The sequence below is a fragment of the Thalassophryne amazonica genome, chromosome 2 (genome assembly GCF_902500255.1).
Source record: "Thalassophryne amazonica chromosome 2, fThaAma1.1, whole genome shotgun sequence".
Lineage (NCBI taxonomy): Eukaryota > Metazoa > Chordata > Actinopteri > Batrachoidiformes > Batrachoididae > Thalassophryne > Thalassophryne amazonica.
In genome coordinates this window covers 108,580,182-108,597,638 of record NC_047104.1, presented here as the reverse complement: position 1 = coordinate 108,597,638, position 17,457 = coordinate 108,580,182, and the positions used below count along the sequence as shown (strand labels likewise).

General features: G+C 40.1%; 1 protein-coding gene across 4 annotated transcripts in view; it reads right to left on the bottom strand.

The window, feature by feature from the left end:
• Positions 1-2,684: 2,684 nt before the first annotated feature.
• Positions 2,685-17,457, bottom strand: part of apba2b (amyloid beta (A4) precursor protein-binding, family A, member 2b) — a 99,681-nt gene continuing 84,908 nt past the window's right edge. For all 4 annotated transcript variants that reach the window (XM_034191425.1, XM_034191427.1, XM_034191426.1 and 1 more), the window contains one exon: positions 2,685-3,883. In XM_034191425.1, coding sequence (XP_034047316.1) covers positions 3,812-3,883 — 72 coding nt within the window. In that variant the 3' untranslated portion in view covers positions 2,685-3,811. The remainder of the gene's footprint in view (positions 3,884-17,457) is intronic.

The following is a 17,457-nucleotide window of genomic DNA, read 5'->3' as shown; positions in this document are numbered from 1 at the left end:
CTCCCCAAGTTGAAAAATCTGAACTTTTTCCTCTCATTGCTCCACGATGACCAATCAGGGAGTGAATATGTAGTGACGTGGAGATGTCTGGAGTTTGACTGAAGATGTGAACATGTCCTGTATCTGGTAGCAGCCTGTGAGCAGGACTTATGTCTCTTTTGTCCTTTATTTCACAATTATGACAGAGTTGTTGGAGAAAGCAGCAGCACCACTGCAGCGGGGAGCGGAGTTACTTTCTCTTTTTATTTTACGTGCGCGCGCAAGCGAATCGTCCATGGAGATTATTTTACCTATTAACTACACAGATGTATAAAACAAATGGTGACTGGTTTCTAAATACAATTATGACTCTTTTTTTTTTGGGGGGGGGGGGGGGGGGGGGGAGCGAGGTGCAGCCCCGCAGCAAGCAGCGGAGTTTTTTTTTTTTTTTTTATTGTTTACATGTGCGCGCGTGAACGGGATAGGATGTCCTCAAACTGGGTCCCGCAGAGGTGGAAGGACCACTGAAAGTGGCCGTCATCCAGACGCAGCTCCTGCAGCAAATAATGATGCTCCCTGTATTGGGAGCTTTCCACAACAACTCGCTCTGTGTGATCAAGGTCCGTCATGTTAACTTGACTGACAACCGGAGCTGGCGAGCGGAATAGGAAGCTCCTCCTATTTGAAGACGCACCGGGGCGAATTTTCGCAGCAAAAGCAGAGCAACACACCGGGTGAAGGACGCGCGTCCGTCACCACGCGACCCCCGCGAATTTGTAGCATCTGATCGCGCCCGGTGTGAACGCAGCATTCTGCAGCGCGACTCCACTTTGATGCGAGTCATTGAAGCTATGCTTCGAACCACTGGCTCGTGGTTCTTTGATTCGCTGCACTTCAGAAGCGGCAAGTCCACTTCTTAACTCCGCTCAAAGCCATTAAAATATCGTGAGTCACTTTTGTGTGGATTAAAGTCACTAACTGGGACTTGTCATGTTGTAGTCCAGAAATGAGAATCGTCCTCCGTTCCGTTGACACAAAATTGCTGCTTTAAATAAAATGACACCTCTTTCCAAACGCTGTAATACAGAAAATAAACTACAATCGACTAAAACGTTTTTTTTTTCTTCCTAAAATGAGACGTCCTGTGTTCTTTATGAATTAAACTGATGCTGACATACAGCACAGCCAGCTGAGCTCAGCTCAGATGTATGGAAAGACATTCATGCCAAAATGTTTTAAAGGAAATGCTTTTGACAAAAACTACAGATTTTGTTTATTTCTATTTATGTCCAGAGATCAAGGATCCACCATGTAGAGTTTATTATGTCCAAAGTTTAAGGATCCAGTGACCAATTTCATATTTATTTACTTTAAGACTCAATAAAATGTTGTTCAATTCAATTTCACTTTAATCGGCTTACAAAGCGCCAAATCACAACAAAAGCCATCTCATGGCACCTCACATAGAACAGTTCAACATAAAAAATTAAAATACATAAATAAAAATTAAAAAATTCAAATACATAATTAAAAACAGAAGTAAAAGAATAAAACAGATAAAAAATAAAAACTATTCACAAGAAAGAGAATAAAAACAGGCTTTAAGTCTTGACTTAAAAATGTCCACAGACTCCGACTGCCTCACGGTCACAGGAAGACCGTTCCACAGAGCGGGTGCACGATAAGAAAAAGCTCTTTGACCCGCTGACATAGAAAACCTGTAAAGCCTACTTTTAGTACACAAAAAAAATCACAAGAGGTATCGATAAGGAATCGGATCGATAAGCAGAATTGATAATGGTATCGCTAAAATCTTATCGATACCCATCCCTAATAAACACACGGGGCGAAGTCAAGGATCACTGACATGCCTGTCTGCAACATAGGCACTGGCAAAGTGATTTTTGATACACTTGAAGTTCTGAGGTATGTTTTATTTTGTTCATTATATTCGATTTATTTTTCATGATTTTATTAATGTATTTCCACTAGTGACACACAATTCTTGTTTCTGTAAAAAAAAAACTAAATTTGACACATTCAGTTCTATAAAATTCAGCTTGACACATGAATACTAGATCTCTATTGTTTGAAATTCAACTGTGGAGGAAATACTAATGATCCTGACTTTAATGTCAAGGCGCTTATATTGTATGGCATTGCCTTACAATATAAAGCACCTTGGGGCAACTGTTTGTTGTGATTTGGCGGTATATAAATAAAATTGATTGATTGATTGTGGCAACTCATAATATGTGGACAAAAACCCAGTTATGTGATACCTCTATGCGGTTGTGTGTACTGTAATAAAACTGATTTTGGTGCAATTTGGAGGTTATAAGGATTTTGTGCTGATTTTATGGATTTCTCACTTGGTTATACAGGTGGACCCTCAAAGGGGTCGACATGTACAAAGTCAGGAAGTTTTTTCTGACTTTGTCCTATGACCTTGAAAATTGAATCAGTTTTTGACTGCCAGGATATGACTTCTCTGTAAAAATTTCATAAGGATACATGGAAAATTGTGGGTTACAGGCTGTTCAGAAACACATTACCTCCACCCATCTTCGTTGGCGGCGGTAATTAGCTCAAAGAGGAAACAAGCCTGACAACATTCTTTTCGAGGCTTCTTACAATTGCTGCTCAACACTTTTTTTATGACGACACCAAAATTCTGCAGGTGGATGTAAGCCAAGAACATCAGACAGGTTTAGCTTTGATTTTATTACCTTGCAACAATGACGTACTAATTTACAGGGCATGCACACAGACAATGCTCATGGTTTAAATTAACTACACACCCATTGTGAAACCGTTACTCGTGCATAAGGCTTTTTCTGTCACAGTGTGTGATTCACAGTTCTCTCTTCGCTTCTGGAGACTCAGCATCAACATACAGTTTTTCAAGATGTTTGAAATGGCTAAACCTGTTTTTTTTTTTTTTTTTTGTCATGTCTAAGTACAATACTAGACTGTTTATTTTATGTACAGACATTCTAATACGGTTTATGACAATGGAACAGCTCACACAGAAACGGTACATTCACAATTCACTTGTAAGCATGAGCTTCTGTCAAGAACAATACACTTCAACACAGAGCAGAATATCACAATCTTTTTTTTTCATACATTTGACTATCAAAAGCATAATTAATGCATGTTCAGGATTTACTGAGTTGCTTGTTATTTGAGTGTTGGGTGTTTTGCACTTGAGATTTACAAAAGCATTCAGAGGTTGAAAGTTCGTATTGCCTGAAAATGGAGTAACTGAAAAAGGTTATGGCATTTCTCCCATAAACTCCTTTGGAAAGGAGTGTTTTTATTCACACGCACGTCAACCCATTGCATTTAACTCAACATTCTGAACACTAAAATCATTATCGTTTTCACATGGAACTACTGTGATCCCCAAAGTTTAATTGTTCCCCCAAACATTAATTAAAAAGCAAGACTCCATAAATATTTACAGTGCATGTGAGCTCTGCTTCACATTTCCTTCAGTCACACTATCAGCAAAAAGAAAAAAGTATTTACATGAGAAATAAATAAAGAATAAAATGTATAGAAGTAGGATATTGCATTACATGAATATAAAAAAAATAACAGTGATGCATTCATTCGATAATTCACACTGATGTCGGACAGAAAAGCACAGAAATAACACACACACACACACACATATTCTTCAGCTGGTCAGATGGAAAAAGCATCACACGTCACGTTTAAGCACACAGACAGGAGAGACAAACAAAGCATTCAGCGTCGATAGATGAGCCGTCCTGCCCACGTTATCGGCCGGCTGGTCAGACTGACAAAGGTCTCTGTCCAACGGTTATATGTACATCGGTGTCTCCTGTCCTGTCAGAAGTCTGAACATGGCTGCAGGCATCGTCTTCATGTGGATCTGGTAGTGGAAGAAATACCAAGACAATGTTAATACATTTTGTACTGTGTTTGCCAGCTGTTAAAGGGGTTCGGTGATCTCAGCAATCTAATTATGAAGAAGAGATTTTAAAAAGGATCTGTTTCTGTGCTCGCTATTTTTTATGAAAATGGTGCCGGTGAATGGTCACTCCCTCCCCCTCTGGCTTTTCCACAGACCCTGAGGGTGTGTAGTCAAAGCTTAGACCAGCTCACTGAACAGATAGTATCATGTAAAGTTCGTGTGTGGAAGAAACATGCTAGTTTGTTGCTCTGGAAGGTGGATCTCTGCATATGCAGAGCTGATCTGGCAGACTGTACAGATCTGGTAGTGCCAGCACTGAGCAGCTGCAAGAGCAAACCATAAAGTTTTGGCAGCCTTCATCATGTACTCAACAGAAATGTCATCTTCCTCATGGTCGAGTGACAAGGTGGCAAATTGGAAAATGAGTAAGTACATTTAATTACCCTCCATATTGGTTTGTTTATGTTAGTAAGAGATTCGTGCAGATGACCAGATCCATTCTGCACACATGCATATACAATGTCAACTACTTTGGCTTCCAGGTAATGCCATAACTTTAGCAACCAACGTGGATAGATGGAAAATGAAGATTTCCACACAGAGATCCAATTTGTGTGTTTGTGTGGACACAAACTAACGACCTCGGATGTGGGAGCGTTTGTGCTAATATATAAAAGTTAAGTCCCTTCGGCTGCTCCATTGTTTTGACTTGGGGTCGCCACAGAAAATCCAAGGTGGTTCTGCATGTTGAATTGGCACAAGTTTTATGCCGGATCCCCTTCCTGACACAACTCCACATTACATGGAGAAATGTGGAAGGGGTGGAATTTGAAGTGCACTAACCACTTAGGCACCACCCCTGCCTAGTATTTGTGCTACTGGCCTTACTGTCACAAACACAGACATTTTGCCTCTTGCCTCGGTGGTCTCTGAACACTCATTTATTAGGTTTACATTTACGTTGCCGTGTTTAGCGGAGGGACAACCTTGTCTACTACTGCGGCGATGCATTAAACCCTCAACTGTGACTGAACTCAAAGCTAGACTGTCTGAAATTCTGGCTTCAGGTTTGGAGAATGTACAATCAGTGGATTGTCTTGTGGATGGCTTGAATTCAAATCAAATCAAATCAATTTCATTTATATAGCGCTAAATCACAACAAACAGTTGCCCCAAGGCGCTTCATATTGCAAGGCAAAGCCATACAATAATTACAGAAAAACCCCAACTGTCAAAACGACCCCCTGTGAGCAAGCACTTGGCGACAGTGGGAAGGAAAAACTCCCTTTTAACAGGAAGAAACCTCCAGCAGAACCAGGCTCAGGGAGGGGCAGTCTTCTGCTGGGACTGGTTGGGGCTGAGGGAGAGAACCAGGAAAAAGACATGCTGTGGAGGGGAGCAGAGATCAATCACTAATGATTAAATGCAGAGTGGTGCATACAGAGCAAAAAGAGAAAGAAACACTCAGTGCATCATGGGAACCCCCCAGCAGTCTAAGTCTATAGCAACATAACTAAGGGATGGTTCAGGGTCACCTGATCCAGCCCTAACTATAAGCTTTAGCAAAAAGGAAAGTTTTAAGCCTAATCTTAAAAGTAGAGAGGGTGTCTGTCTCCCTGATCTGAATTGGGAGCTGGTTCCACAGGAGAGGAGCCTGAAAGCTGAAGGCTCTGCCTCCCATTCTACTCTTACAAACCCTAGGAACTACAAGTACGCCTGCAGTCTGAGAGCGAAGCGCTCTATTGGGTGATATGGTACTATGAGGTCCCTAAGATAAGATGGGACCTGATTATTCAAAACCTTATAAGTAAGAAGAAGAATTTTAAATTCTATTCTAGAATTAACAGGAATTCAATGAAGAGAGGCCAATATGGGTGAGATATGCTCTCTCCTTCTAGTCCCTGTCAGTACTCTAACTGCAGCATTTTGAATTAACTGAAGGCTTTTCAGGGAACTTTTAGAATAACCTGATAATAATGAATTACAATAGTCCAGCCTAGAGGAAATAAATACATGAATTAGTTTTTCAGCATCCCTTTGAGACAAGACCTTTCTAATTTTAGAGATATTGCGCAAATGCAAAAAAGCAGTCCTACATATTTGTTTAATATGCGCATTGAATGACATATCCTGATCAAAAATGACTCCAAGATTTCTCACAGTATTACTAGAGGTCAGGGTAATGCCATCCAGAGTAAGGATCTGGTTAGACACCATGTTTCTAAGATTTGTGGGGCCAAGTACAATAACTTCAGTTTTATCTGAGTTTAAAAGCAGGAAATTAGAGGTCATCCATCTCTTTATGTCTGTAAGACAATCCTAGGTAATTGGTGTGTGTCCTCTGGCTTCATGGATAGATAAAGCTGAGTATCATCTGCGTAACAATGAAAATTTAAGCAATGCTGTCTAATAATACTGCCTAAGGGAAGCATGTATAAAGTGAATAAAATTGATCCTAGCACAGAACCTTGTGGAACTCCATAATTAACCTTAGTCTGTGAAGAAGATTCCCCATTTACATGAACAAATTGTAATCTATTAGATAAATATGATTCAAACCACTGCAGCGCAGTGCCTTTAATACCTATGGCATGCAGTATTCAGTGCAATTCAGTATTTCACAGAATTGCACACCTATGGTGTGCAATTCAGAGCACAAGACTACACTTGATAAGGTTGCATCTCCTCTTTTAAGGCCACATCTTCCCAAGGTACAGTTGCCTCGGTTCAATGGTTACTTGCATGACCTTAGGTAGAAGGCTAGACGTCTGGAACGGAAATGGCGTAGTTCCAAATTAGAGGTGTTCCACCTTGCGTGGTGTGATGCTATCTTAGATTATAAGCATGCACTACTGGCTACAAAGTGGGTCTATTATTCTGATTTGATCAATAAAAACAAGCATAACTCAGTTTTTGTTTGACACGGTAGCATTTCTCATTCATGGACGGCCACCTGTTATTCACTCTCCCTTTTCAGTACAGGACTTCTTGGACTATTTCGAGAAGAAAATTGAAGATATTAGGTTGAGCATATCTCAGCATGCCTTGGTCCAACCACCGCATCCTGCTATGGAGGTGGATGTTACCACTGAGGTGTTACCCAGATTTACAGATTTTGATGGTATCTCGCTAGGCGCACTGATGAAGCTCATGACGCCTACAAAAAACACAACCTGCTTATTTGATCCTATATCAACAAACTGTTTAAGGACCTGTGGCCCATTCTTGGGCCGACTGTGCTGGAAATGATTAATCTCTCACTAACTTCTGGATCTGTTCCTAAATGTTTCAAATCTGCAGTGATTAAACCATTACTTAAGAAACCAGTGGTGGGCACAGTTACGATAATCCGATAACCGATAATTATCAAAGATAATGTTTTCATTATCGAATTATCTTTTTAGATAACTTTAAAAACCATTATCAGACTAATTATCTTGCGATAAATTTTTGTCCAATAATTTTTAGATAATTTTTTTAATTTTTCAGTTGAGCACCTACCTGTTAAATGTTTCGTAGCTGATGTGTAGTTCTACCCTCTGCAAAACAGAGAAGAGCTGCTTTAAAGAAGAAACCGCTCTATCCTCTGTAGACAAAGGAGAACATTTTGCGATGACACTTCCAGGGCTCAGTAAAAATGCCTGTTTTTACAAATAAAAAATGGAATATTTTACAAAAGCACATTTATCTGTAAACACCAACACACGACATACGTCACATTAACGTGTTGGTTTACATAATGAATGACTGAACCAATCAGTGTTTAGCAGAGGCACATTTTACCCAGAATCCTTTGCGATCTGTGTTTGTTACAAAATCTCAGAATTAGTGCATTATTCAACATTAAGATATATGTTATATTTTAACTTTGTACAAATGACAGAATTGGCATTAATTATTAATGTTATTTATAAATCAAAACCATAAGTCAACATGGCTTTATGATTGCTCTCAGCTGGCTTCTGTGCTGGAAGCCTTGTAGTAAACGAGAGCTTCTAGCAGGGGGCAGGATGTTCAAAGACAGAAGTATGGACTCATTGTTTGGGTCTGTTGTTGCTTTTGATGTTACCAGAAGTGATCGTGGTGTTAAAACTCAAATTTAGTTTATTAGTAGTTGCAAATGTACCAGAGACAATACTGGAATTCATCGGTTATCTGTAACTTCCAATACATTTTTGGGTGGTTTATCATTTTATCTTTATCAAAGATAACTTTTCAGTTATCTGATTAGCTGTTATCGAAGTTAATTTTTTGGTTATCTGTGCCCATCACTGTAAGAAACCCAATCTCGACCCTAGTGTATTGAAAAATTATAGGCCGATATCAAATTTAGCATTTTGTTGTAAAATTCTGGAAAAAGTGGTTTTGCGGCCGCTCGTGGACCACCTTACTGAGAATAATCTTTTTGAGCCACTGCAGTCTGCTTTTAGAAAATATCACTCCACAAAAACAGCGCTCACGAAAGTAGTGAATGACCTTCTGTGAGCAATGGACTCGGACACCACTACGGTTTTGGTGCAGTTGGATCTCAGTGCTGCGTTTGATACTGTGGATCATCATATTTTACTCGACGGGCTGCAGACATTTTTGGATTACTGGAACTACCCTTGCGTGGTTGATGTCATATCTGTCCAGTCATTCTCACTGCGTTTTGTACAATAATACTACCTCTGATCTTAGGGACATTGAGTTTGGGGTTCCACAGGGATCTGTTTTAGGAACCCTTGCTTTCTTCCATTTATGTAGCACCCCTTGGGAATATACTGCGGCGTTTTGGGATTGCCTTTCATTGCTATGCTGATGATACTCAACTGTACATGCTGATAACTGCTGGTAATCTTACTCACATAAAATCTTTAGAAAATTGCCTTGCATCAGTGAGAAGTTGGATGTCTAGTAACTTCCTACTTTTAAACTCTCATAAGACTGAAATGATGGTTCTTGGTAGCGAGGCATCTGCATCAATTTGACCAGCTGACGTTTAGTTTGGGTTTATGTGTTACACATCATACGGACAAAGTGGGGTAATTTTTGATCCTACGTTGTCCTTTGACCTCCACAATAGAGACATTATGTGGACTGCTTTCTTCCACCTGCGAAATGTAGCAAAGATTCGTTCCATCCTGTCTATGGCTGATGCTGAGACTTTGATACATGTATTTTTTTCTTCTCGATTGGACTATTTTAATGCTGTATTTTCTGGTTTGCCTTGTCCAACATTAGGGGTCTTCAACTGGTTCAAAATGCTGCTGCCAGACTTTTGACTTCAGGCACAAAGTTTGACCATATTACGCCCATTTTTTTCTGTGTAGGCTCTCAGTTGTCCAGGTGGTTTCCATGGTAGAGAAGCTTGAATCTTCGACTGGACTGGGTTGCTTGATGCGAGGACGTTTCGCTTCAAATCTGGTCAGACCACCAGAGCAAGAATTTTAGCTGAGGAAGCTTCTGCGATTTGAAGCGAAATGTCCTCGCGTCAAGCAACCGAGTCCAGTCGAAGATTCAAGCTTCTCTACTACGCCCATTTTGGCATCCCTTTACTGGTTTCCTGGCAAGATTGGATTTTAAGGATCTGTTATTGGCATTTAAAATTGTTCATAGACTTGCACCTCCCTATCTGGCTGACCTGGTCAAGCCCTACGTATCAGCTCGGGTCCTGCGCTCACAGGATACAGGACTTTTAAGTGTTCCCAGAGTGAATAAAAAGTCTGCCGGTCACAGAGCTTTCACCTACCGTGTCCCACCTCTGTGGAATGATCTCGCCTGATGACGTCTCGTTGCGCTGCGAGTTTGGCTGCCAGTTGCTCCCCCTCACTCTAAACTTTAATGAACGAGCGAATGAACCTTCAAGCGAATGTGGAGATGTCTGGACTTCTATTTGATGTTAACATGTCCTGTCTCAGGACTTACGTCCTTTTTTTTGTCCTTTTTGTTAACTGTGATGTGAGAGTTCGAGCAGAGAACAACGAACTAATGCTTGGAGCCACACTTTTTTTTTCTTTTAATTGTTCACATGTGCGCGCGTGAACGAACATCCATGAGTGGACTAGAGATGTCCGGACTTTTTACTGGATATTTCTGGCAATCATTCTGCATTTTTTTCTTCAGCATGTAGTTTTTACTGCATTAAGTACATGGTATAACAACAATCCTGCGTGATTTATACTGCGGGAACAACGGAACACAGCAGGAATCATAAATTGGCTTCAAGTCACGTCGGGTAACGCCTCTTTGCCCCGAATTACGCCTCTTTGCCCCGACTTGCACTGGACCCACTTCCTTTCTGCGCCGAGCACAGGACGCCAAAAAAATTAAACAGGTTTAATTTTTCAGCGCCCAACTTGCTTCCTCCTTTGCGCCCTCGCGCACATGCGGACCGGGAGCCGCATGTTCTCCTTGAATTGCTGGCTGTCTGAGTGGTGTCCAAAAAATGAGGTGGGCTTCATAGATAATTGGCAAAGCTTCTGGGGAAAACCTGGTCTTGTTAGGAGAGACGGCATCCATCCCACTTTGGATGGAGCAGCTCTCATTTCTAGAAATCTGGCCAATTTCTTAAATCCTTCAAACCGTGGACTATCCAGGGTTGGGACCAGGAAGCAGAGTTGTAGTCTTACACACCTCTCTGCAGCTTCTTCTCCCCTGCCATCCCCTCATTACCCCATCCCCGTAGAGACGGTGCCTGCTCCCAGACTACCAATAACCAGCACAAATCTATTTAAGCATAAAAATTCAAAAAGAAAAAATAATATAGCACCTTCAACTCACCACAGACTAAAACAGTTAAATGTGGTCTATTAAACATTAGGTCTCTCTCTTCTAAGTCCCTGTTAGTAAATGATATAATAATTGATCAACATATTGATTTATTCTGCCTTACAGAAACCTGGTTACAGCAGGATGAATATGTTAGTTTAAATGAGTCAACACCCCCGAGTCACACTAACTGCCAGAACGCTCATAGCCGGGCCGAGGCGGAGGATTAGCAGCAATCTTCCATTCCAGCTTATTATTAATCAAAAACCCAGACAGAGCTTTAATTCATTTGAAAGCTTGACTCTTAGTCTTGTCCATCCAAATGGAAGTCCCAAAAACAGTTTTATTGTTGTTATCTATCGTCCTCCTGGTCGTTACTGTGGGTTTCTCTGTGAATTTTCAGAACTTTTGTCTGACTTAGTGCTTAGCTCAGATAAGATAATTATAGTGGGTGATTTTAACATCCACACAGATGCTGAGAATGACAGCTCTCAACACTGCATTTAATCTATTATTAGACTCAATTGGCTTTGCTCAAATGTAAATGAGTCCACCCACCACTTTAATCATATCTTAGATCTTGTTCTGACTTATTGGTATGGAAATGAAGACTTAACAGTATTCCCTGAAAACTCCCCTTCTGTCTGATCATTTCTTAATAACATTTACATTTACTCTGATGGACTACCCAGCAGTGGGGAATAAGTTTCATTACACTAGAAGTCTTTCAGAAAGCGTTGTAACTAGGTTTAAGGATATGTTTCCTTCTTTATGTTCTCTAATGCCATATACCAACACAGTGCAGAGTAGCTACCTAAACTCTGTAAGTGAGATAGAGTATCTCATCAATAGTTTTACATCCTCATTGAAGACAACTTTGGATGCTGTAGCTCCTCTGAAAAAGAGAGCTTTAAATCAGAAGTGCCTGACTCCGTGGTATAACTCACAAACTTGCAGCTTAAAGCAGATAACCCATAAGTTGGAGAGGAAATGGCGTCTCACTAATTTAGAAGATCTTCACTTAGCCTGGAAAAAGAGTTTGTTGCTCTATAAAAAAGCCCTCCGTAAAGCTAGGACATCTTACTACTCATCACTAATTGAAGAAAATAAGAACAACCCCAGGTTTCTTTTCAGCACTGTAGCCAGGCTGACAAAGAGTCAGAGCTCTATGAGCTGAGTATTCCATTAACTTAACTAGTAATGACTTCATGACTTTCTTTGCTAACAAAATTTTAACTATTACAGAAAAAATTACTCATAACCCATCCCAAAGACGTATCGTTATCTTTGGCTGCTTTCAGTGATGCCGGGTATTTGGTTAGACTCTTTCTCTCAGATTGTTCTGTCTGAGTTATTTTCATTAGTTACTTCATCCAAACCATCAACATGTCTATTAGACCCCATTCCTACCAGGCTGCTCAAGGAAGCCCTACCATTATTAATGCTTCGATCTTTAAATATGATCAATCTACTCTTTATTAGTTGGCTATGTACCACAGGCTTTAAGGTGGCAGTAATTAAACCATTACTTAAAAAGCCATCACTTGACCCAGCTATCTTAGCTAATTATAGACCAATCTCCAACCTTCCTTTTCTCTCAAAAATTCTTGAAAGGGTAGTTGTAAAACAGCTAACTGATCATCTGCAGAGGAATGGTCTATTTGAGAGTTTCAGTCAGGTTTTAGAATTCATCATAGTACAGAAACAGCATTAGTGAAGGTTACAAATGATCTTCTTATGGCCTCAGACAGTGGACTCATCTCTGTGCTTGTTCTGTTAGACCTCAGTGCTGCTTTGATACTGTGACCATAAAATTTATTACGAGATTAGAGCATGCCATAGGTCTTAAAAGGCACTGTGCTGCGGTGGTTTGAATCATATTTATCTAATAGATTACAATTTGTTCATGTAAATGGGGAATCTTCTTCACAGACTAAGGTTAACTATGGAGTTCCACAAGGTTCTGTGCTAGGACCAATTTTATTCACTTTATACATGCTTCCCTTAGGCAGTATTATTAGACGGCATTGCTTAAATTTTCATTGTTACGCAGATGATACCCAGCTTTATCTATCCATGAAGCCAGAGGACACACACCAATTAGCTAAACTGCAGGATTGTCTTACAGACATAAGGACATGGATGACCTCTAATTTCCTGCTTTTAAACTCAGATAAAACTGAAGTTATTGTACTTGGCCCCACAAATCTTAGAAACATGGTGTCTAACCAGATCCTTACTCTGGATGGCATTACCCTGACCTCTAGTAATACTGTGAGAAATCTTGGAGTCATTTTTGATCAGGATAAGTCATTCAAAGCGCATATTAAACAAATATGTAAGACTGCTTTTTTGCATTTACGCAATATCTCTAAAATTAGAAAGGTCTTGTCTCAGAGTGATGCTGAAAAACTAATTCATGCATTTATTTCCTCTAGGCTGGACTATTGTAATTCATTATTATCAGGTTGTCCTAAAAGGTCCCTGAAAAGCCTTCAGTTAATTCAAAATGCTGCAGTTAGAGTACTGACGGGGACTAGAAGGAGAGAGCATATCTCACCCATATTGGCCTCTCTTCATTGGCTTCCTGTTAATTCTAGAATAGAATTTAAAATTCGTCTTCTTACTTATAAGGTTTTGAATAATCAGGTCCCTTATCTTAGGGACCTCATAGTACCATATCACCCCAATAGAGCGCTTCGCTCTCAGACTGCAGGCTTACTTGTAGTTCCTAGGGTTTGTAAGAGTAGAATGGGAGGCAGAGCCTTCAGCTTTCAGGCTCCTCTCCTGTGGAACCAGCTCCCAATTCGGATCAGGGAGACAGACACCCTCTCTACTTTTAAGATTAGGCTTAAAACTTTCCTTTTTGCTAAAGCTTATAGTTAGGGCTGGATCAGGTGACCCTGAACCATCCCTTAGTTATGCTGCTATAGACTTAGACTGCTGGGGGGGTTCCCATAATGCACTGAGTGTTTCTTTCTCTTTTTGCTCTGTATGCACCACTCTGCATTTAATCATTAGTGATTGATCTCTGCTCCCCTCCACAGCATGTCTTTTTCCTGGTTCTCTCCCTCAGCCCCAACCAGTCCCAGCAGAAGACTGCCCCTCTCTGAGCCTGGTTCTGCTGGAGGTTTCTTCCTGTTAAAAGGGAGTTTTTCCTTCCCACTGTCGCCAAGTGCTTGCTCACAGGGGGTCGTTTTGACCATTGGGGTTTTTACGTAATTATTGTATGGCCTTGCCTTACAATATAAAGCGCCTTGGGGCAACTGTTTGTTGTGATTTGGCGCTATATAAATAAAATTGATTGAACTGATTGATAAAGTAACTAAGTTACTTTTTCAAGGAGTAATCAGTAATCAGTAATTGGATTACTTTTTCAAAGTAACTGTGGCAACCCTGCACGTTAGAGAGAACTTGAATTCAGGGGTTAGGGTTAGAACTTTGATGAAATGCTGAATAGTACCCTCAAGTGGCACTGGCATAATGCTCATCACTATGGCCTTTCATCTACGGTGATGGGCCCATCACCGTTTTAAACCGGGACTCTCGGCTAAGTACAATGCCTTACAGTCATTTTTCAAAAGTCATCTACATTGCCTTATGTGATGAAGAGTTTGTCCTACTTTGAGTCATATAATGTGCCACATTGCAGGCATGTCATGCAGCTGTTTCCATGAAATTTCACTCGCTGAATCAATTTTGACAACCCTTGTAAATTGTGCTCCTCATCACAAATAACTGGTGGCAGAAATGCACACACGTTGGTTGCTTGCTAATAAACTCCACAGTTGAAGAAGTTTCTGTGCTGTCAGACGGTGATTCGTGACCATCCAGCATGTGAAAACAAACACCGAAATATGAGTCGATGAAAAGAAGAAAACTGAGTGTGAGAAATTGATGCAGGATAAAGGAGTGTGTGCTCTGAGAAGATGAAACCTTTTTTACATGGGGGAGGGCAGAGACACGTTAGCAGGACTGAACAGTGTTTACCTGCAAGGACACACACATGGAGTTCCAAACGAGAAGCAACTCATCCCTTTGTTGTATAGAAAGACACATATTGAGGCAAGACTACATTGAAATTATTATTATAACAAATGGTTTGATGTGAAAGCTTTGGAATACCATGAGAATTGATAATTTGGTATCAAGTTGATACAAAAATTCAGAAAATGTGACTCTGTTGGTCATACTGTTCGTATGAAGGACACAGTTTTAAGCATGTAAAAACAACTGCTACTGCTGCATAAACGGGCTTGCAGCCCAAAATCTGTACACTCATGTTTAAAAGGCATGTTTCATGTTTTTTTTTTTTTGTTGTTTGTTTTTGTTTTTTTTGTTAGTGTTTTGTGTCCAGCAGTTTAACCACCACAAATGTTATATACAGTATATGCTTATATATCATGTACACATTTTATATATTGTCCCCCTTTTTTTGACCTGTTATCTCTATTGTACACTTACTTAATGCCGTGCCTCTGTTTATATGTCATATATCAACGGTTTATATGTATATTGTAATTTTTGATGTGTTCTGTAAATAAACCAAAGGGAAAATGTTTTTAAGGTGTTGATCCATACTGATGAACCAAAGGCCATGTTTACATTACAGGGTAAAGTAAACAAAATCCAGTAAAGACATTAAGAATTCCTATTTTATGGCTACTCAACTCAACTGATAGCAGAATAAAATGCAAAATGTCTAACAAACATGTCAGTCCTGCTGTACCTTTCTTCACAGTCTGCAGACTATGATAAACATTTCTATTACATGTTTTGGCTTTAGGGTTCAACACGATTATTTACATGCTCTATTAATCTTGAACATTTGCTTGATTAATCCATTAGTTGTTTGGTCCATAAAACGGTGAAAAATGTTGATCAGTGTTTCCCAAAGTACAATATGATGTCCTCCAATGTCTTGTTTTGTCCACAAATATTCAAAATATTTACATTTCATAAAATGACATCTGCAGAGCTCCTGAACGGCCACAGTGGGAATTATATTTTAGAGGTGGGGATTTATTTTTACGTCTTACTTTGTGTTCCCTTGTAAATAATTTCATCTCTGGAGATGCCTCCTTTACCTCAAGGAAGCTTCTCTCGTATCCTGCTTCTTGATGTGCGGGCCATGTTCCCTGCATTTGGAATACATCCATACATATCAATCAATCAATCAATCAATCAATTTTTTTTTATATAGCGCCAAATCACAACAAACAGTTGCCCCAAGGCGCTTTATATTGTAAGGCAAGGCCATACAATAATTATGTAAAACCCCAACGGTCAAAACGACCCCCTGTGAGCAAGCACTTGGCTACAGTGGGAAGGAAAAACTCCCTTTTAACAGGAAGAAACCTCCAGCAGAACCAGGCTCAGGGAGGGGCAGTCTTCTGCTGGGACTGGTTGGGGCTGAGGGAGAGAACCAGGAAAAAGACATGCTGTGGAGGGGAGCAGAGATCGATCACTAATGATTAAATGCAGAGTGGTGCATACAGAGCAAAAAGAGAAAGAAACAGTGCATCATGGGAACCCCCCAGCAGTCTACGTCTATAGCAGCATAACTAAGGGATGGTTCAGGGTCACCTGATCCAGCCCTAACTATAAGCTTTAGCAAAAAGGAAAGTTTAAGCCTAATCTTAAAAGTAGAGAGGGTGTCTGTCTCCCTGATCTGAATTGGGAGCTGGTTCCACAGGAGAGGAGCCTGAAAGCTGAAGGCTCTGCCTTCACATACATATATGTGAAGTTTCTGGAGTGTGGTAACTAACAACGAATAAAATCAACAGCATCTACTGTAATATTTTCTCTGAGAGACCCGTAATATTTTAAGAAGTCTTTTTAGTTTTCTGTCACTAACTGCACAATTGTGGTTTTCAATCAGTAGTAATAGCATGTCTGCATATTCAACACCTAGCTCAAAATACAGTTGTAGTATAGATAAGTGGATAAGGAGCTGGCCTGCCATTATCTAGACCTGGGTTCAAATCCCATTCATGCTACCTGTCTGTGTTCTTGGACAATATCTACATTGTCTGAATCCACCCAGCCATAAATGGGCACCATCGTCGGTTGGGAAAATAATCTGTGTTGGACTGACGTCCTGTCCAGAGGGAGTCATAGACTCTCATCCACTTGATACTATGGAATCCGGAGATAAGCACCAGCACCAATGAGCCTCAGGGCCTACATTGGACTTACTTCTTCAAAATAAAGTTTTATGAGCACATCCATTCCGTAATGTTGGGTATTAAGAATAGCTCATTAAGAAGGGATGTAGAAAATATTATGAGGGGACGCAAACCTATTGCAAGGAAAATAATTACCACCGTGGCCTTTTTTTTTCCTTATTTAAAAATGCCTCAATGATTTATTATGAAAATAATTGCCAAAGGATTTAGTAGGCAATTAATCATTGGCAGCTGTATTTGATGTGGGACTATACCTACCGAGGTTTGTAATAAGGAAACCTTGTTGGAAACTCAGTGTGCACTTAAAAAAAATGTCAGTGCCATTTAACTTTGATTTAGGAACTGGATCTTTGGTGTCTAGAATCTGTATCTTGTGAGTCCATCAATTCAGTCTAAAAGTTCATTCATTCAGTTTGAGAGATTTAGTTGGAATGAACACAGACAAAATAGTTTTTCCTTGTGGTCACCTAGTTGCCAGTTTTGTTTGTGTCACAAAATGGTGTTTTTCATTTGAACCAAGCTGTTAGGGATCAACGCAGCCCTAAACTGTAAAGTTCATTCATGGTCTCCTTCACATTGGCAGCAGGTGGTATA